Source organism: Sceloporus undulatus, chromosome 2 (assembly GCF_019175285.1).
Source record: "Sceloporus undulatus isolate JIND9_A2432 ecotype Alabama chromosome 2, SceUnd_v1.1, whole genome shotgun sequence".
NCBI lineage: Eukaryota > Metazoa > Chordata > Lepidosauria > Squamata > Phrynosomatidae > Sceloporus > Sceloporus undulatus.
In genome coordinates this window covers 107,401,795-107,423,946 of record NC_056523.1, presented here as the reverse complement: position 1 = coordinate 107,423,946, position 22,152 = coordinate 107,401,795, and the positions used below count along the sequence as shown (strand labels likewise).

Sequence of the window (22,152 nt, the reverse complement as noted above, 5' to 3'; positions counted from 1 at the left end):
CAGCCACAAAATCTCTCAAGGTAAGACTTGATCAGAATGGCTACTGTACAAATTTTTCATTATTGACTGTTGATCTTATGCTAATTTCTTCAACTACCCTACATTTTCTGTTACTGAGTAGAAAACAGTTATAACAATGCTATAAGGTAAGCAGTTAAGATATTCAATAGTCACGAAAGCCAAAATGCTTCAGTGGACAAAGCACTGTGGCTTTGAACTTGGGAAAATGTGGATTCTTCATCCATGGACTCACTGAATAGCCCTGGGCAAAGTTATACTGTCTTATGCTTCATTTCAAAATTTGTCTGACAAACAGGAATAAGAGACTTCTTCTAGGGGTTATTTTGAGGCAAAGTGATAGACTACAGAGTCTTTTGCTTGATAAAAATTACTATAAGTACTGTATTATTATTTCCTGTGCAAAATGTCTGGAGCAAATTGTAAACATATTCACTTGAATGGGGTTATATTTTTGCTTCAGATCTTTGATTGCACTCCATGGAGGTTAGTAGACAGGGCTGGAAAACAGCTCCCCATCTCCTTTCCACATACAGACTTTAATGACACCTGAAATAGGGCTACTCTCTCAAGAAACTTTTAGATGCCAGCTTTTGACAATGAAAAATACCTCAATGTTCTACCCTCCCATAAAGCTTGGCTTTACAAAGCAATGCAGGTACAGTTAAAGGTCATGAGTTTTCTTCCACAAGGCAAACATTTTAATTTGTACTGGATGGAAATCAGTGCCACTTCAGAAAAATGTTCAGTCTTTTCCCTCATTCTCATACATCACATTATCCACAAATGACCACAGAGCCAGGTTCTCTACACTGCTAAGAACCTTTCTAATTAGATGCTTAGTTGGCTGAAAATAGGAAAGTAGGCTCATTTGGCCGTCTTTTACTGAACTCTCTTACTGTAACTTGAGCCAAGTATCCTACAGGTGGTTACTGTGTTTAAACAAGTTGTTCCAAGTGCCCTGTTGTGACATATTCTTCTCTTCTTCGCAAAGAGATTTTGCAGAAATGGTTTATTGTTTACTGCATCACTATCTATATAAGTCAAACAAACTCCCACTTGAAGCAGTCTCATTCTGCTTATTTGAGAGTTTGGATGCCACAGGCATCTGCCATCCATATGGTTTCTAATGTTTTTGTTGTTCAGATATTTCATATGAATCAGCAAAACATCTTAAAATGATTGGTGCAATGCATGAATACAAATACATTATTTTGCTAAAGAAATAAAACCTAGATAAGTAAAAATAATGATGCAAGTAGGGAAATCCTGCTGTCTATCCAAAAGCACAATACCCCAATACAAACCCACAAGCACAGTCCTCATTATAAAGAGATAGTCACTTATAATTTTCGGAGGGCATGCAAGGCTTCTGAAACTCTATGCTTTGGGTTTTTTAAAAAAAAATAAGCAAGAGAGATTGATGATAGATTTTTAAATTAATGTTTCTTGTTGTTGCTTAACCATGGACAAAATTCAGCACTAGTGCTACTTTGCTTAAAGAATCCTTACCCAGCATGGGGTTGCTACCTAAAAAGAGAAGTTCATATTCTCAAACTGAACAGAATACATTGAGCACAGCTTTGAGATTAAAAGCTACAAATATAGTACAAGTGGCATATGTTTGAGATTCCCAAAGATACACATGCAAAGATATGAATAGCATGTAGACACACTACTGACATGAAGCACAATGTATTGGTACTCACTACTAAGCTTTTCTATGGATCCCATTGTAATTGGCTACAGCTACTCATATGCAGTAGGTGGTTTCGCGCCCACTTGCATAAAATGATGCATTCCATCAGTTCAATGTGGCCAGTGTGCACACTGTGTTGTGGATCTAAACGGACACCCACATCTGTCAAGAATGTGGAAGCCTGTTTCTGTGTGTGGACAACACATGCCAGGTTGGCATAAGCCTATAATTATGTAAGTTCCTAAAATATTCCTGACAAATGGGATCTGGTATGGAATTTCCCACATTCTACTTAGTTTTCCTCCAAATCTCCTAGAAAACCTACAGTTGTAAAAATACATGTACAGAATACAATTGTATATACACTTACCTGGAAATAAATGCCTTTAACCTTCACAACCTTCACAGCTTACTTCTGAAAAGACCTGGCATAAGACTACACTATTAATTTCTATTCCCACCCACACCATATTGTCCTACACTAACAATATGTAGCCATTGCATACTGGCAAAGAGACAGAAAGATGCATTTTTACTTCACATGTAGAACTGTTCCCCACTTGTCCTCCTACAAATTCTGATGAAATTCAGTAGAGCCCTAAGAGCCAGGACAAAAATTGACAACTCCAGTTGGTCCCATCTATAATAGATACAGCTGCTAAAACAGATACAAAGAAGGCAAAGTGGAAATTAAATGATGGTGATGACAGGTATCATCATTAATTCAAGAAGAAGCAAAGAGAGCTGTCGGCTTTCCAGAATGCCATACTGTTTTTTAAAAACAGTTAAAATGATATATAGAACTACTGTACAAAGGATATATGTATGTATGTATGTATTATTTATTCTGGCCGGTTTCAAATTATTCAGTTTTAAAACAGATTAAACAGTTCTGTTGAGCTTCTGAGCCACATAAAAATGGCAGTGATTTGGGGGTTACTTTAAACACCACCTGATGTGTCTAGGCTAACAATGTGGTAATTGTTCACCATTCCAGTCATTTTGTGAGAAATTATTTGATCACACTGTGAAAATCATTGCCTGTGCTCTAATACTGGAATGGTGAAGGCTGTGGAGATTGCCATGAGCGTAAAGAGCTGAATTACGAACCTTGGAGGCAGTGAAGATAGATCCAATCTTACCTATGGCACCTCAAAACTCTGGAGACCATATGATTACCCTGAAAGGCTGGAATTCCATTGGTGTTGTACATTGGCATTAACTTCCCATTAAAATAAGCATAAGTACTTTTCTGGTTACTGGGGAAGAGGGTATCCAGTACCTCATTGCTTGATGACTCTCTCACACACAGACTCAGCTAAAGACCTCAGGGTAAGTTCTCGTGGCCTTGTACTTGCTAGTGGTCCCAGAAGAAAATGGGTCTTCCTTTTTCCCAACAGCACCAACTGTAGCTTAAGGATACCTAGGAGTCCCCTGCCCATTGATTAGATGTGAAAGTGTGCCCAAGTGAGGTTGCAAACAGGCCAGAAGGGAAATCCCAGCAAACTATGCATCTCAGTTTCTCTGAATTAGAGATAGTTAGAAACGGGAAAAGGTGTTTTTTTAATGATAAACTTCACAGTTTACTTCTCAGGGTTATCTCAACCAGTTTTGCAAGTATCTGAAGAATGTTACTTTATCCTTCTCTAAATAAATCAGGAAAAATTTATTAAACCTTAGGGCTACTGGTGAACCAACAACTGTAAACTCTTCTACTCCCTGGTCCTTAGCTGTTTTCCTCATGAAGCTCGGACAAAAGGGAATCCAATCTGATGTCTGGGGAGAAACAGGACAAAGGCTTTATGATATGCTGTCACTTAAGAGGAGCTTGTCCTATGTCTTTATGAGTGGTTAAGATGTGGTTAAGATGCCAGTTTTGATGATCGGAAGGTTGGCAATTCAAGGCCCAAGTGCTGCATGATGGGGTGAGCTCCTATAACTAGTCCTAGCAGTTTGAAAACATGCAGATGCAAGTAGATAGATAGGTACACTTATCAGTGGGAAGGTAACAGCATTTGGTGCAGACATGTTGGCCGCACGACCACCAGAGTAGTCCTTGGACAATGCTGGCTCTTCGGCTAAGAAATGGAGATAAGCACCACCCCCTACAATTGGTTATGACTAGACATTCATGTCAAGTGACTACCTTTACCTTTCCCAAAACAAATAATCAGTACAGCTTCTCAGATGCAATCCAGACAAAATATCCAAGTATATTACTCGAAGGTTAATTGGAAGTGAATTAAGTGGGGCAAATAATGTAACAATATTTCATACACTAATATTAAAGAGCCTTGCTTTATCCATCAGTCTTGGAACTGGGACAAAATTATCATTATATCTGTTATAAAAAGCCTGAACTCTATTTCATATTACAAAATATTTTCCACAGTACATGGCTTACTGAATTTCTCAGTGTTATTTACCCCCCTTTCATACCAGATTGGATGGATTCACAGAGATTTTTTTAAAAGCATAGCTGTATGGTTTTCCAAACTCTTTTGTGGCAGGAAGACATGAGGGAGAGGGCTGTACCACTACAAGCCCTGCACAGAGAACAACTGACAATCTGGGTGAAATCAATAAAGCCTCCAAGAACTCATCCCATTCCTATCTCCTCTCTCTGATAAGGACTGACTGTTGGCATGTTATCTGTGAAGTCATATGCTGGTGAAAGGAGCTATGCTGGCAAAGTACCAGAGTACCACCATCTGAAAATATGTGAACAGCTGTTATGAATAAATGATGTGAAAAGAACATCTGTAGAAGCTTGACTGACACTTTGCCACAGGGCAGACTTGCTCACATTGTAGGGTGGCTGACTGATTTGAGGATAGAACTAGACATTACAGAAGACAAATGATTACCGCTGAAATTAGGAGTCCTGTATCTCCTCTTCTTCTCTTTGTAATCCTATTAAATGGCAAGACTTAAAACATTGATAATAACAGAGAATGTGTGTCTGTGTATCCACTGCCAACACAGCTCCAAGACTGAAATTTAGGCATTAGAAACTTGGCATGAAAACTATGGAGACCTTGGAAGTAGGCTCCTATTTTGTTTTTAAAGCGAATGAGTGGATTTTAGTTAACTAAAATCTTTACAGCATGCACTATCATTTTTCAATTCATTGAAAAGATTTGTACTCATGTTATTTAATCAGGTCATCAATCGATCATGATGTAATTTCACTGTACATTTTCTCTCTTCAAAAGGGTTGAGTCAATAATATAAACATAATCACAATGTATAATCATGTCATACGTATGTTTATAGAGCAAGTGTGTTTGTGTTCCTGAGGAGAAAGGAAGATGAAACACAGAGCTTCTGTTTTTGGTGGCAGTCACACATCTCCTGGTCCTGGCTATAGTGTATGCCTACCCAGTCTTTTAAACAAACATCCTTCTCTTTTTGTTTGTGTGTGTATTAACTGGTCTCTAAACCACACTCACCTTTTTAATTAATGACACCATATCCTTTGACCAAGCAGCAGGATACATTACTGTCGCTGTCTTGTACACATGCGCTATTTCATTTGCAGCTGTACTAGATCGGATATGATACGGCCTCTGAGAAGTGGGAGGACGAGGAGAAGAAGGAAAACAAATATACAATTTTGGAATAAATCCCTCATCCAGCAACAAGCCAAATAATTTCATCTGAACATTTTCTTTGAAGACTAACTCTCTGAATATACTGACTGTGCTATTTTCTGCAGACCTCCCACCCTCACCATTTCTAGACACCGCTATTGTCAACTGAAGCACTGAACAGAGAAGCCTAATTTAATTGAAATAAATGCAACAACAATGGCAACAAGAGCAAAGCTGCTTTAGCTAGCAAAATATAAGGTGTAGAAATCAAGTTTACATTGCCATCAAACTGAAACCCACATTCATAACAAATCAATTTAGTGCTGTGTAAGCACATGCATGTCTTAGCGATAGAAACTGAAAATGTGTTTCTTGACTGACAGGGAATCATGATGAAGGGAATCCTTGACCGATGAGCATCTCTGCAGTTCAGAATTTATTTTGTACAAAATTCACACATGGATTTTTAAATGTTTTTTCTGCACAAAAAACCTGCAAATTTTGTGCAAGCATAAGTACCTAACTACTTTTCTGCAAAGAAAACAAGATTTTCTGCATATAAAATAATATTTCTGCACAGAAATATTTTCTGTAACAAAAATACTCTTTTCTGCAAAGAAAATGTTTTTATGTGCAACCCCCCCACATACAAATTTTGCACTGAATAAGTCCTGAAAGGTCAATAATCTCTAAAAATTCTACAGTTTTTGTTGCTGTTGTTGTTGTTAATAGCTTTATTTCTTACCAAAAAAAGGCAGAAAACAATAACAAATTCAAACAAAAACAAGCTAAAATACAGATCCTTAAAAACCAACTTCAAAAATTCAAGGTCACATGAGATGTAAAAGGGCAACTCTACAGTTTTTGTGAATTAGCAGAAAGAAAATTCCCATCTGATAGTTTGGTGCATTAGTAAAGCTTTCCTACAAAGAATTTTAAGTACTCCATGAAATTACAAATCCCAGGATTCCAGAGGATGGAGTCACAGTTGTCAAAGTGACAACAAAGTGTTATAATTGCATAGTGTGAAAGAGTCCATTCAGCTGACAGAATAAGGAGAAGAGAAGAATAGATTCTCCACTACCACTTTCCTTGAAATGTCACTTAATAATGCATAAAAGCATATTGAAGTCTCTCAGCAAAAAGATCCAATTAAATTACAGCAGCACTGCCATATTGTGTCTGACTCACTAGCCTTTGGAAGAGAAAGTTAAATTCTGAAGTACAATTTCAAGCAGTACCTTGAGGTCAAGGGAACTTAACTTAGGCCACAGGCCACCATGTATGTGTATCACTGCTGGGAGAGAAAAAGAGGACCCATGATTCTGGGTACAACACAGAGTCCAACCTGAATTCCAGTCTCTCTCTCTCTCTCTCTCCCAATAGTCTGCTTCTTGTGTAGTAGACTATAGGCCAAGCTCTAAGGATGTGGGGTGGAAATGGGCACTACAGCTTTACTGTATGGAACAACTGCCTTTGGACTTGACTTTGAAGTGCATTTAGCAATTAGTTGGCTGTCATTAGAATACATATTAATGTGTAGTAAGAAGATAGAAAGAAAGAGTGTCAGCAATTTAAGATTTAGACATATTAACATTTCAAAATGATAAACAACCTCTGCTCCCAAGATTTATTTCTGCATGAAGATTCTACAGGAACCAAAGATGAATCATTCAGGTATACTAAGAAGCTAAGAAACTTTTAGATTTTCTTTTTATCTCCAAACCTTGAAACCCCATACTGACTATCATAGTAGTAATACTAGCTAATACTAATACTACTTCTAATAATGATGATGATAATACTAGCAGAAAATATCCTTGACTTGGAACAATTACTAAGGAAAGTTAAAGAACAAAGGGCAAAGGCAGGCTTACTGCTAAGCATAAAGAAAATAAAAATAATGATCATAGAGGATCTATATAAATTCAACCTAGACAATGAAGAAATGGAAATAGTTTTTTTAAAAATCCACCCACCTGATCAAATGTTGATCAGAACAGAGAGTACAATCAAGAAATGAGAAGACTAGGAATGGGAAGAGCAGCTATGAAAGAACTAGATAAGATCCTAACGTGCAAAGATATACAATTGAACACTAAGGTTAGAATCATCCATGTCACTGTATTCCCCATTACCGTGTACTGATGTGAGAGCAGGGCAGTGAAGAAGGCAGACAGAAAGAAAATCAACTCATTTGGGATGCACTGTTGGAGGAGAGTGCTGAGGATACCATGGACAGCCAAAAAGACAAACAAATGGGTCCTATAACAGATTAAGCCTGAGCTCTCCCTGGAAGCTAGGATAACAAAACTGAGGCTGCCATACTTTGGCCACATCATGGGAAGGAATGACTCATTAGAAAAGACAATAATGTTAGGGAAGGTAGAATTTATTTATTTATTTAACTTTTATGCTGCCATTTTCCCAGAAAGGGACCCAGAAGCTAGTAGAAAGGAAGGAAGACCACATGCCAAATGGCTAGGCTTAGTCAGGGAAGTCATGGGCTTGAGTCTGCAGGACCTGAATAGGGCAGTGGAGGATAGGGTCTTGGAGATACCTCATCCATGGGGTTGCCATGAGTCAAGGTCAACTCAAAGGCAATTAACAACAAAAACAATAACAGATTATCAAGAAGTTTATACAACAAAATGTTGCTGGAGTACAGTTTCAAGACTCTTCACTTTCCAGCCCTTTCATTTAGCTAATAAGCTTATCACATGGTTGTTTAGTGATAGGAAACACAGAGGGAGAAGAAAATAGCTGAATACAAAAGTGCCCCAGCCCTTTTGAGTCATAATAATGGACAGCAAAATATATGTGCAGCGATTTAAGTTCATGTGGAGCTAGTAATATCTTCAAAGGTGATCATCTAACCCAGTGATCCTCAATCTGTGCCCTTTGAGACATTTTGGACTTCAGCTCCCAGAAGCCTCGGCCATGTTGGCATTTAGTCTGAGATTCTGGGAGGTGAAGTCCAAAATCTCTCAAAGGGCACAGTTTGGGGACCACTGACCTAGCCAAACAGGGCAATAACCTGAAACCATTGTATATGTTGTGCCAGTGGGTGATCTACAATGCAGCCTGTGAACGCTACTGCGCACACCGATCATCACACAATTGACCTAAATATTCTAGAGTTAGATATTAACAATGTGACACATTGGTCTTCAACATATAAAGTAACACTATTTGGGATGTTTCATTGCCATGAGGTTCTCTTTTTGCCTTTTTATTTGATTGAACTTAAAAGTCCTCAAGACAACACACAACAAACTTTGCAAACATGTTCCAATCCAATTCGCCAAGAAGGCATGCTGGAACATGAAATGAAGTGGATTGCTAATTCACACACAGCAGGACTTTTCTTCCTTGAACCGCAGGATTGTTCTGCAGTTACAAAACATAAATGAGTTTTCTACCATGTGCTTTCTAAACTTCTGATAAATTTACAACAACTTCTGTGATAGATATTCACATTAATCAGTAAGACAATTTGCTTTTTAGATTGAAATGATTCTCTCTTGGGAATTTTAATGAGTCCATCATAAATGGATGCAGATCTGAGGAGAAACGATTTCTAGGTTACTGGAAATAGAGGATTAATGGATGGAAAGATCAATAACATAGGTAGGTTAACTGTACAGTACCCGGCCTCTGAGAAGTTCATAGGCTGTAATGCCTAGTGACCACCAGTCAACAGCATAGGAATAGCCAATAGGTTTTGTAGAACTGAACATCTCAGGTGCTGAAAAACAAGAGAAAATTGTAGTTTGGTTTAGGTTTAAATCTTCTAGTAAGATAACTGGCTGTGCTTTCCATGATGTAGTATCAGCTTTCATTATACAAGTGAAGCACACAATGGATGTGGTCTTTAGATCAAGGGTCATTGGGACTGCATTTGTCCCTCATGGTAAGCTCCAGAACTGAAGTTTGGAACATATTCCTGGGGTAGGGTAAGAAACATGAGGCGCTCCTGATGTTAACAGCCTGCAATTCCATCAGCTCTAATCAGCATAACCATTGGTAAGGAATCATGAGTGTTGCAGTTCAACAACTACTAGAGCAACATATTTCTTCAACTATGCCCTCAGCCACAAGATATTCTCAGTCTCTGGACTGGCCCAAGGCAGGCCATTAAGATTTCCTGAGCTGAAAGGCTATAAAAGGCTTTATGCTTGGTCTCAACAATCACAGTCTGCCCAACCCTGATGTGTTCCTTTGGCTTCCATTCCCTGACACAATGTCTAGCTTTGGGCTCTCATCTGCAGTTTACTTACAACAAAAGTCACAACACTCTATTTATCAGGAGCAGTGCTAGTTTTGCCTTTCAGAAAGATGCAGGTGTGGCATTTCAATACTTTTGTTGTTGTGCACAAAGAAGGGAACTAGACTTTGTCAGCTTCTAGCCCCCCTTCCATTGGTCTCCAGGAGTTATAACTGAGCAAGAGATAAATGCACCTTGATTCTGAAGTGCAAATATACGTGTGCATGGGATGCCAATTTATTGCTTCCTTTATTTATCCCCAACAATAATCTGTCCAGACAGTACATGTTGCTAAACATTGCAACCACAATGTTATAATTGCAACCAGGTGCATTGTGACATTAAGGATTCTATTAAACAGCCTTAGATTTACCAGAGAGAAGCTACCATTATAATATCTCAGAAATTACTCTCACAGAGTAGTGTAGTTAGGTAATCTCACACTAAAGCATCTTATGAAAGAGTGGGAAATGTGCATAGCTTCATCTTCTTTAAAATATAGTAGATCAGTCCTACTGCATGTGTGTTTTGTTTTGTTTTTTGGCGGGGGGCTGGCCTGCTCATTCTGCTGATTGGCATCCTGGACTCTAGTCCCAATGTCCTGCTTTGATAGCAATGTTGCTATTTTGGAAACTGGTGAAAGGGAGACTCTGTTTTTACTGTGTGCTCTCAAGTTGTTTCTAACATATATCGACCCTAAGGCAAACCTATCATAGGGTTTCTTGGCAAGATTTGGTCAGAGACTCTAGCAAGTAATATATCATATAGAAGGCAGGGAAAAAAGACTTCAATTAATGTTTAATTGGTACATGGAAGAAGTGCAAATAATGAGCTGGCTATTTCAAATTGGTGTCCCTATTTTCAACTAGTGAAAAGTGCTTTGGTTCCCACTAAGGCATGCATCATCTAGAAAGCCTACTTTAAAAGTGCTGGAATCACTATCAGTGTTATCAAGATTGACATACATAAACACGATTATGTGGTCATGGAAGCCAAGTGTATTGAAAGCCATAATCTTCATGGTAGCCTTCTTTCAAGTACTTTCTGTTCCACAAACAGGGACCATGTCCATGCAGAAGAAAAAAAGTATTCTTGCCCCATTCCAGCACTGACCTGTCTAGACTGCGCATGGGGCCAAAGTGGGTGGAACATGGGCCCAATCCACACTCTATGGTGATTCTCTGGAGTAAAATGAATCCTCTTTTGCTCCTAATCAGGTCAGAAACACTGGAGAATCCCCTGGACATGCGAACTTTGCACCAATGCAGGGATGGAGGGAGGAGTATCAGTTGGCAGGTGATCTCTTCCTGCCCAAAACTTCAACTCCCTGCCATAGCACTTTCACTTTCCCATTTTTGCAGTTTCTCCAGCACCACTTCTTTTTCAGACATGCAGTTTGATCGCACAAACATACATTAGCACAACACCATCAGAGCAGCACACCAATGCTCAATAGGATGGCTGTTTTCCCCACTAGCTATGCAGAAAGAGGGAGAGGTCTCCTGGGAAATGTGTGGACAGTGCTGCTGGTATTGGTTCATTGTGGGTGCTGGTTATGTGGACAACTTGTCTTCCCCACAGACACAGAAGCCCCAGTGGTGAGCTGGGTTCTCCCATCAGTGAGGACACCACCAGACAGACCAAGACAAAAGTGAGGCAACTCAATGTATAGTGAAAATAGTTGTGTAGAGAGGAGGGCTTTAGATTTATTAAGCACCGGGGAACATTGGAATTGTACAAAACAGATCTGCTCAGCATGAACTACAACAGCACCAGACTGCAGAACAACTTTTAAACTGGCCTTCACCTACATTGGAATGTGGGAACATCTAATGAAGCTGTGTGAGATTAAGGATGGGCAAAAGGACCTACCTCTGCTGTTTGTTGGCACAGGCGGTAGTGATGGCCACCAATATGAGCAGGTTTAAAAGGGATGTAGTATCATATAATTCAGAGTCTACTCAGACTTCTCTTGGTCTTAAATACCTTCAGACAAGATTCATCACAGGGACCAAGAGAAATTGCCTCAGCCTTTCTCACTCACATAGGTTCTGGGAGTACTCTACCCTCCCCATTACTTCATCCAGTTGCAACAACAACTGAACCTTCTCACTGCCTTCTTCTGGTCTGAACAATGTGGTTTTTCTTCCCCTTTTCAGAGCTTCTTCCATTACTTAGGGAAAATATGCAGTTTTGAGGACAAGGCACTTTCTCCTCAGTATTAATTGAATCTTAGTTACTTTTGGTAGGACATGCAGACAGTATCTTACACATGCTGCTCCCAGTTCCTCACAAGATCTTGGACAAAGTCATGGAGGAAAAGCCTATCAATAGCTAACAGGACTTTTATACTTATGCATCACAATTTCCAGGTCACATGTTGGCAAACTGTTCCTATGCAGTTTAGTCACAAATTCATCAATATCAAAAGAAGAAGAAGATGCAAACATGAAATACCTCCCATATTTTTCTCAGTTATAGAAACAATGCTTGTATTTACTGAGCAAGTATGCATATCATAACACAATAACATCTTATCAAAATTCAAGCCTCCCCAAATATTATTTGATATTATCAAAAGGCAGGGGAGAGTGAGAAGTTCATACCACTGCCTAACTAACACAAAACCAAAGATCATACCCTGTTAAATAAAAGCTCTATTCCAACATAAACACAAATGTAATAGAACAATATACAGTAATATATATAGTTACTGCAAAAAACAACAACCCACAGTTGATTCTCTTCATCATGGACTGTTGGCAGCCATATTAAAGAGAAAATTGCAATCTGTGGCCCAAATCCAACTGCTAGTCCCAACTAGAGCAGATCCACTGAATTAATTACTGAATGATAAGACAACACTTGTGTAGATGATTTATTGATTCTAGTCTAGTTGGGATCAACAATTGAATTTAAGCCAATGAACACTCTTTGAAATGGGAAGGCAGGGGGAATGGTTCCAAAAGGATGCATAACATACAGTATTAGATTTAGGCGTTTGAAATGACATTTCAGAGGTCTGATCCAGCTCAGTCCAGCACTGGTCCCTTCCTCTGCCATCTATATGGGGCAATCTTTCCAAATGTGGCCCACATTACATTATCTAGTAGCTACAAACCAAGCTGCATTCTATTAACAAAGGGTTAATGTAACCACATAGGGGACAGAGGTCTAAAACACACTGCAGAAATAATCCTATTTGAGACAACTTTAACTGCCCTGGCTCAGTGTTAGGGAATCCTGGGAACTAGAGTTTATTGTGGCACCAGACCTCTCAGACAGAGAAAACTAAATGTCTCACAAAACTGCAGTTTCCAGAATTCCCTAGTACTGAGCTAGGGCAATTAAAGCAGTCTCAAATGAGATTATTTCTGCAGTGTGTTTTGGACCAAAGTTATATTTGATGTTGAAAGAATGTGTTTGAAAATAAAGCTCCATAAAAATGATAGGGTTTGGAAGCTTTGGAGAACAAATATATTTGAGAATCCTGGTTTTACTGTGTCTGTCTGATGAAAAGTAACACAGAGGCTGGACAAAAGGAAGGCACCAAGATGTAAGATGCTTTCTTAGCTTGATTTAATTTTTTTTTACTCAGAATAAAATCATTTTGTTCACCCTGATCTGTTAAATGTCATGGCAGTTTGACCATGCAGACATGGAGGGTGCATGGTCCCAAAACAGAGGGAGGGAAAAAACCATTGATTAAATTTACTCATTAGTCGATTTCCTGGAGGGGGGGAGATGAAGCAGAATATATGGAAGAGCCTGCATAGGAACTGGATGCTAGATCACTCTCACAGTCATGGGCTCAGGATAGGGAACAATTGGGACACAACACAAAAACTGTGCAGTCTTGTCTTGTAGGCAGCAACTGAAGAGGGCGCCAATGGTCAACAATGAATTCCACATAGAAGACCAAATTCACTGGGAAATGTTACCTGAATGTGCTTTGTTATCTCTTAAAATTGGTTTCATCCCTGGCAAGAATGTGTATTAAAATGTTCATACAACAGCCCTTGAACGGAGATATTAAAAAAAAAAACACGGCCATTCAAGTAACCCAGACTTAATTTTTTTTATTACTCACCCATATATGGTTTTGTGCCAGCAATGGTGGTAACCTGCATGTCTTTATTTAGCATGGTAGCAATATTGAAGTCTGTGATGTGCACATGTCCTAAGGGAGAGATATAGAAACAATATGAAAATTAACATTGCACTTCAATTCTATCTAATTATCTATCTAAGGCAATTAATTTTACCATATATAATTATGATAGAACATGGTTTATAAAGAACGCTTACCATTTTCAACATGTTGCTTAAAGTTGCCATCACTTTCATCACATTTTTCTTATAACACAATGGTCCCAATGCAGTGCACAAACAATTACCTTCCCTTAAAAATAGCCTTGCAAACTGTCCCAGTGGAAATGTCAAAAGTGGTTAGGCAATTGGTGGAATAAGAGTGTCACTGTCAATATTACCTCAACAGTACTGCTGATCAGAAACCCAAAATAAAATTTTCAGCTACAGTATCTGAAAGCAAACACACATTGTGATTTCCCAACAGGAGAGCAAAAACAAAAACTCTGGCTGAAGACAACAATATCAGTAGGAAAAACAACTACTTAAAACACACAGAAAAACCTAAGCAATTTTGTATTCTGGCATGACCAGCTGCCAAGGCGCACAGGAAAATTCATCAGCTATGTTTCACAGAAGAGATCTCATGTGTTGAAAACATACACGTGAAGCAGTCAATGCCACCTTGTTCTGTTAAAATAACAGGCACATTGCCCATGTTTCTCTCTCCATATTAAAGGGCATGAGCATATGAAGCTCCCATGGAAAAATCCTTTTGCAATCAATCTCCTTCCCCCTCACTCCAAACCATGGAAGAGCCACATGCACATACATCTTTATACAGCTATCAAAATGTGGATGCCACTATGGAGTTTATCACACGAAGATCAAGAGTTTATCCTGTAAATATCCTGGAAAAATTGTGTAATTACACAAAACGATTTCACACAACATTGTACAAAACCCACCATTAAAGTGGTCACAAAGAAGCATCAATGTATATCTTTTACTTTTGGAATTTCAGTGACAATGCATTTCCGATATCGCTTTATTTGCGCAATTTCGTGTTATAGTCATTCACACAATTACTTGCCATTTTCACTTTATTAGGATGCTTTAAATGCACTTTAATCTCTCTTTACTGCTGAAATTAGCCCCTGTGTGATAAACTCCTATGTATAGTTGTACTAGTGGAGGAGCAATACCAGTGCTGTCTCATGTGTGCATTCAGCAAAGCTGGGTCACATGGACTCCTATAGTAGCTACACTTCAAAAAGCTCAAAAATACATGCATACTACATACATGAACTAATTTAAATAGTCACTTCTTCACTCCAGGCCACCTGATAGGTAGAGACAGCAGCAGGAGAACATTCTCAGCATAGTTTCCAAACAACTTTTTCTCAGGCTTTTTGGGGCAGAGGCACGGGGCACAGCAATTGAACTGGCATAAAACTAGGGTGGGGAGAGAATAGTTTTGTTGTTTTTATTAAACAAACAGGTTAATATAAATTGTTGTTGTTGTTGTTAAACTGTTTTTTCTTTTTTTGTTTTTGTTTAAACCAGTTTTTCTGTGAGGGGAGGTCCCCATTAATGTATAGGACCACACCAATATAGGACTAAATCAGAAAATGAAACAGGCAATTATTCAATTAGCTGGAGATCCTACACTGAGCAAGGGGTCAGACCTGATGGTCCACAGAGCCCTGTCCAACTCTATGAGTCTATGAAAAATTCCTAATACAACACTTGACACAATAAATCAAATACAAAAAAGAACAAAGGAGAAAATACTGAGATGATACAGAAAAAGGAGTAATGGCGCATGAGCATTAACAGAAGGCGAGTTCAGATGTAATGATCTAATAACCAAAGTTTCTCAAACCATGAAATAGTATTCTGGTTCTGCATTTGTACAATTTGAGGAATACCAAAGACAATTCTGTAGTAGTTTAATTCTACAATGGAAGAAGTGGGGATTTGATTTTATGAGGGTTTATTCCCTTCAACCAAATGCAAAGCTATCCGCTTTTGCTCCTACAGATACTGTTTGCCTGATCTAATTCCAAAATTTATTTCCAGTACTGAGAATATGGAGTCTTCTGAGAACTCTATTCTTCCTACACTGGTCCTTGTAGAAAGACATGTTTGAAATTCCATTGGAGGTGCTTTCTATTTTCCAGTGGGAAACCAAATGTTATTTCTTCTCTCTTGCTGCTTTTTCTCACAGTTAGCTCATGTCTGGAGGTGCTGTGGCAGCGTGAAGACACTGCATTGACAGCCTACAGACCCTTCACCTATACTATCTCAGAACAAAATGTAGAGTGCATAACCATCACTTCCCCCTTCCTTTGCATGCTTTTTAATATCATCTTTGCCTGAGCTTTTGCTCAGAAACTGTGCCTTTACAGCAGGACTAATAACGGCAATACTACACTATCGATTTTGGAACCAACACTGGTCAAACTTCCCTCTCATCTTCTTACTCTAATACAGTACGTCTGTGGTTTATTCAACCCTTGTTAAAGATATTCTGGCATATTTACCTCTCAGCCCTTCTGTATTTAAACTTCTGAAATCCCTGAAGAATACAAAAGTCTGCAGTCTAGAAGGCACATTACTTGTATAGTAAGATGAAGTAAACTGAAAGAATCTTGAACTGTAGATGCAACAGGCTAAATTATTTGCTGCATCCTTCTCTTTCCTCATTCCTCAAGCAGAATGTAACAAAAAATGTATGAGCGTGTGATAGGGACTTTCTGCAAATACATAATTTTCTATCTTGCCCCTAGATCATCGCAGGGACCGGAAAACATATATATACCGTAACTGGCTGCCATGGGGTTCTCTCACACTATATAATTGTAATGCAAAGATTCCACATGCCAAACTGCATCCCATGGAATCCTGGGATTTGCAATTTGGTGAAAGACAAGAGTTCTCTGACTAAGAATTCCAAATACCATCTCTGAACTCCAGATCCCAGATTTCCACATGACAAAACCATGGCAGTTAATGAGGAATCAATTGTGTAGTATCAAAAGGCACCAGGGAGACAGTATTTACGAAGAAGTTTATTAGCATATGGATGGGCTGCTTTCTCATTTCCTTCTCAGTCCATTCTCTCTGCTCCAGCCTTAAGTTCCAGTCCACACTCAGTGTCAGCCATATGATTACAAATCTGCTTGGCCCTCTGCCAAGCAGTCTGGTCAAGACCATTTTTATGGGTGGACATTTGCTCATGTGGTGCTGCCTCTGTCTTTTGCCTCCAAACTGGCTAGTAATTTGTGCTGTCAATCTTGCTTAATTCCAGGAAAGGAGAAAAACTGCTTGAAGGACTGTTGCCTTACAAAGTCACTCACACAAATGATGCCAGAAAACATTTGACCCAGCATTGGGGCAGTATTGACAGGCAGAACATGTACAGACTTATCGGCTTTGAGAAAACTGGATATGCTGATGCTCCAGTATATATTCTGGGGAGGGAGGGAAGACTGAGCCAAGAATGATTCTTCAGATTGAGCAAAGAATGATTCCTTGGTTAAAGAAAAAGCAGTGAAAGCCCAGGCCTGCATCACTCTTCATTTCTTTTATATTGCTCTCATCTCCTTGCGGGAACTCACATTCATAAAAGAATGACTTATGGATGCCATAATTTAATTCAGGCTTTTGTAATATCTGCAAATGGGAGAGGCGGTGCTGTTCTGGATGAATCATTTGTCAGAATTTAATTATTTAAATGTAATCCCAAGTTTCTTGAAAAGCAAAACTAACTGGTACACTGAACTATAAACCTGAATTATTGGAAGTCTGAGGGTGTTTCAGGGGTTTTGACAGTCATATAGTAATTAGCTTTCAAGATCAGATGGAATCTGGTGTCTTCATGGTGAATATGGTAAAGTCTAGTATAAATAAAATGGGCGAGCTATCTGTGGTTTTTGACAGCACTCCATAATTCTGCTTAATGTCATATGCATCCCTCTCTTTCCCAACCCCAGCAGTCCTCTTTTTCTTCCTTTCTTCTGCCCTTCCCTTTTTACTTCTGCTCCTGCTAAATTTGTTTGTATATGAACTGAAAAATTGAATAAAATCATTACCAAAATGCTGTAACATAAAAAAGAAGTTCAGTACTATATGTTGGATCCCCCATTGTTTATGCTTTATGTTAGACTTTAATAGATTCACCTAGACTTCTATTCTACACTCTGAATGCATCAGCTACTGTATGATCTTGGAAACTAAACAAGGTCAGGTCTTGTTATTATGTGGATGGGAGACCACCAGGGAACATCAGGTGTTGTAGGCTATATTTCAGAAGAAGGCAATGTCAACAACCTCTGCATATGCCTTCTCTAAGAAAACGCTATGAAATTAATGGGGTCATCATAAATAAATACTGTAGGTGCCTTGAAGACACAGACACAGACACAGACACACACACACACACCATTTTGACTCTCATTCTTTTTCTCTTCAGGCTTACTGTGCCTTTAGAATGCATGACTGCTATATATCAATCCTGCTTTTCTCTCTCAGTGACCAGCCACCAAACAAAAGCATGTTAATTTTCAACTTGCAAAATGAGGCAAACTTGTGCTAAGATAATCAGACATCTTCTCCCTCTTAGGGGAGCTCCTAAAGACAATATACACATTCACAGAGGCAAAAGGGTTGTTTAGTGCATAAGATCTGCCTAACAGAACTGTTTTTATATTAAAAACTTTAGGTTTTCAAAGAAGGGCTAACCAATCTGATTCTGGGACAATCTGCATGTTCCTTTATTTAAACCTTGTCCTGAACTGACTGGGGGAAATTCAGGATCTTATTTTGCCTGAAAACCGGAGGTCTGGCCATCTTTCTTTCTTGAAAGTGTTGAATCAGGGTAGTGAACCATCATTGTTCAGTATCTTCTGTTATGGTTAGAGCTTTGTGGACAACTGAGATGTATTATATAATAAATGCATTATTATGTAGCTTTGTACTTCTGTTATACTTGTAATCAATAAAACAGAGAAGCTGTATCTTTTCCCTTTTGTAGTCTGGATTCCCATTCCTGAGTACACTATGGCTGGAAAATTGATGGAAGCATACTCTGGCATAACCTCCTGTTATGCCTGCATAAATCCCCCTTTGGTTACTGTGGAATCAGGTATTGAGTACCTCCTTTGGGAACACCTCCTAATAAACAATTCCAGCTTGAAGGCAGTGGGTTGTTCGCCCCTGAACAGTGACTGTTATCATAGACCTCCAGCAAGAAGTTTTTCATTGACTATCCATGTGCTGTGGGGTGTTTTCAAGCTCTGAGAACAGCAGAAACCCAGCACAGAAATGCTGGCAAAGATTTATAATACATTAGCATTTAATGAGAATGTGGGCCTATCTGTTTATCACTAGAAAACCTTCCTTCTAACCAGAAACAGTAAGTACACACAAATTCCATCAAAAATTATTGTGGCCTTTGTAGAAATGTTGTGAAGTTGTCTAAATTCGTATCATACCTTTGGATGAAAATGAAGGTTCAGCAAAGATAAGAGTCAGGAGTGAGCCTAGTTTTAAAATACTAAACTTGATCAAAACAATTACTTTCGGCTTTCTGTTATGCTACCTTAATGTCTTAAATCTGTGCGTGTACAGATGTTTACAATCTCAGACAAATTTTGCTAAACATAAAGATAACCGGTCACCTAAATCTGATTGTCATCACTTGACCTTGGTGAAAATATGCGTGTTTTTAGACATTTGTGAAATTGTTCTAGTAATGTCAATATCTGTATGTAGATGCCAACAGTCATGAAACTGTTTAAGTTTTTATAATTTTATATTGCAAAACTTAATGATAACATTACCAAGCAAAAGTGAAACCATCTTGTACCACGCAAATCTATACAGTTGTTGAATTTTAAGGCTGCTTCCTAACCACTGACTTAACATTTTCTGACACTTTGGCATAAACCTAGCAAAAGGGCAACAGATTGAACTAGAGTTTGAAATACTGTCCCCAAGGATAGAAAGCCAATGAAAATAAGCACAGTCTTAGCAGTCTATATATAGATACTGATGCTACAAAAACAATGGCTCAAGGAAAAAGCAAAACCAAAATTGAACTCTAGGTAAAAGGCTCTTTGCACGCATGAATGGAATCACACACCTCTCCTGCTACGGTTGGGGAAACACACACAGAAATTGCAAAAAGGAAAGAGGACACTGATTTCAAGGACATATATCAAAAAGACAATACCAAATAAATCCCATTGCCACTACACATACCACATCTCTGAATGTCATCAGAATAGATCTGAAAGAAATTTAAAATTGAAAAGCCATTGGAGCAGTTCTTATTTTCAACAAAGTCCCCCACATCAATATGCCGGTGACAAGGATATGGGGTCCTACTGACTGTACATGCTCCAACAATCAGCGTGATTCCCTACTTTTGAACTCTTCATTAGTGTGAATGCTGTTTGTTATCCTTCAGATGCATCACCATGACAAAATTATCCAAGAGAAAAGCATGATTATTAGTGGCAGAATAAACATAGCAGCCTTGTTCAGACATGACATTAAACCATTTTATTTTGTTACAGTTCTATCCCACCCCTCTTCCATCATGGAATTCAATGATGCACAGAGGATTCCCTGGTGGTTTCCATCCAGGCACTCTCCAAAGACAAATGTGCTTTGCTTCAGCAAGATACTCCAGCTGGACTGATCACATCCCCCTTTTGTTTCCTAGGAATTTGTACCAGGTCAGACTACTGGTCCATCTGGATCTATATTGTCCACTCAGTGGCAACATCTCTCCAGGAGTCCAAAGAGGCCTCTCCCATCATCTGCTAACTGATTCTGTTAACTAGCAAGGCCAGAGATCAAATCTGTAACCTGCTGGATACAAACCATGGGCTCTACAGGGCTGTGCAGACCGGCTTTAAAGGCCGGCTTGGGGGTGGAGTCAGGGCATGGTATCCACATGATGCATGCCTTGTCTCTGGCCCCAGGATGGCATGACACCGCACACTACTCCACATAGCATGCAACATCATGGCACTGCTCTGCTGCTACATCCACATGACACAGCGCTGACGGATTGCTGTAAAGGTGCAGCTCCTTTTTGTGCCCCGCAGAGGCCAGATCGAGGCCACAGTGTGTGGCTACCATGGCCCCGATCTGGCCTTGATGTGCACAGCCCATACTACTGAATTGTACTCCTCCTTTATTGTTCTTCATTCATTTGTGCTGGAAAAACACACAGTAAAAGTTTTACTTTCAGTTTTGAATAAGCCATAGTTTCTTGAGTTCAGACCAGAGGGTGAAAGTATGATTTGTTACATTTAATTATGTCCATTTTCCCAATAATAATGGTATGATAGCATTATTGTTGTTGCTGTTGCTGTGTGCCTTCAAGGCATTTCCAAATTAAAGCAACTCTAAGGTGAACCTATCATGGGATTTGTTCAGAGGGGATTTGCCTTTGCCTTCCTCTGGGGCTAAGAGTGTGATTGGCCTGAGGTCAACCTGTGGGTTTCCATGGCTGTATGGGGATTCAAACTCTGGTCTCCTAATGTCCCAGTCCAGTGCATAAACCACGACAACATGCTGGCTTTCATGACAGTATTATACCTGTAACTTAATAAGGAATAACTTCATCCCATTCATGGCATAACAGTTTATTTTAGTGAAGGGGCAAACCCCTCTGAAGAAACTTAAACACCATGATGGGTTCACCTTGGGGTCATCATAAGTCAGAAATGACTTGAAGGCACACAACAACAATAAACAGCATCACTAGAAGAGGAATATTACATGTTGGCTCTCACTGTGTCAACATGTTAGTGCCTTATACTATTGTGGGTGTAGAGATGACTACAAGGTGAACAGGAAGTGAATGTCCATCAGTGATACCTTTATTGGCCAACCAAAATGCACAATATACTTGTTGCGAGCTTTCAAAGCTCCATAAGGCAAGGTGTTACAAACCAAACAGGAGGGGGAAAAAACAATTGAAGATATTAGTCAGACGCCTGTATGTTGTTTCAGTTCTTAGTAAAGATGTCATGATGGGGAGGATATCTTTTGCAGGCAGGCTCCTCCTGCTTCTGGCCATGCAGCAATAGGGAGATTTTCAAAGTCCAGGAAATTAAAGTCTATTTGCATCTCAACAGGGACACTTCTTCTGCAATCTTTTGCAGAAAGTGAATGTGTTTTGTATCACAGGGTTCTATCATTCAGATTAGGGGTTGTCTGTTTTTATAATGTAACTATTTAAGTCATCTTTGAGAAACAGGAAAGTAAAGGATATAAAGTAATCCTGTTGTACCTTTAAGACTTACTGAGAAAAAAAAAAGAAGACAATTCCAGTATTAGCCTTTGTGGACTCCAGTCCAATGTCATGAGATGCAGATGCTAGGAGTGCTAGAAATCTATTTTTCTTAGTTGTGAACATGCTATACAGGATTCTTTTATACCTTTGTATGCTGAAACAGACTAAC

At 39.1% G+C, this 22,152-nt stretch overlaps 1 protein-coding gene across 1 annotated transcript in view; it reads right to left on the bottom strand.

Annotated features, from left to right (window-relative positions):
* Window positions 1–22,152, bottom strand: part of STK32A (serine/threonine kinase 32A) — a 106,164-nt gene that overhangs the window by 11,731 nt on the left and 72,281 nt on the right. The window contains exons 8-10 of the mRNA XM_042447224.1: window positions 13,668–13,757; window positions 8,961–9,058; window positions 5,170–5,286 (exon numbers count right to left, since the gene is read on the bottom strand). Of these exons, the coding sequence (XP_042303158.1) occupies window positions 5,170–5,286; window positions 8,961–9,058; window positions 13,668–13,757 (305 nt within the window). The remainder of the gene's footprint in view (window positions 1–5,169; window positions 5,287–8,960; window positions 9,059–13,667; window positions 13,758–22,152) is intronic.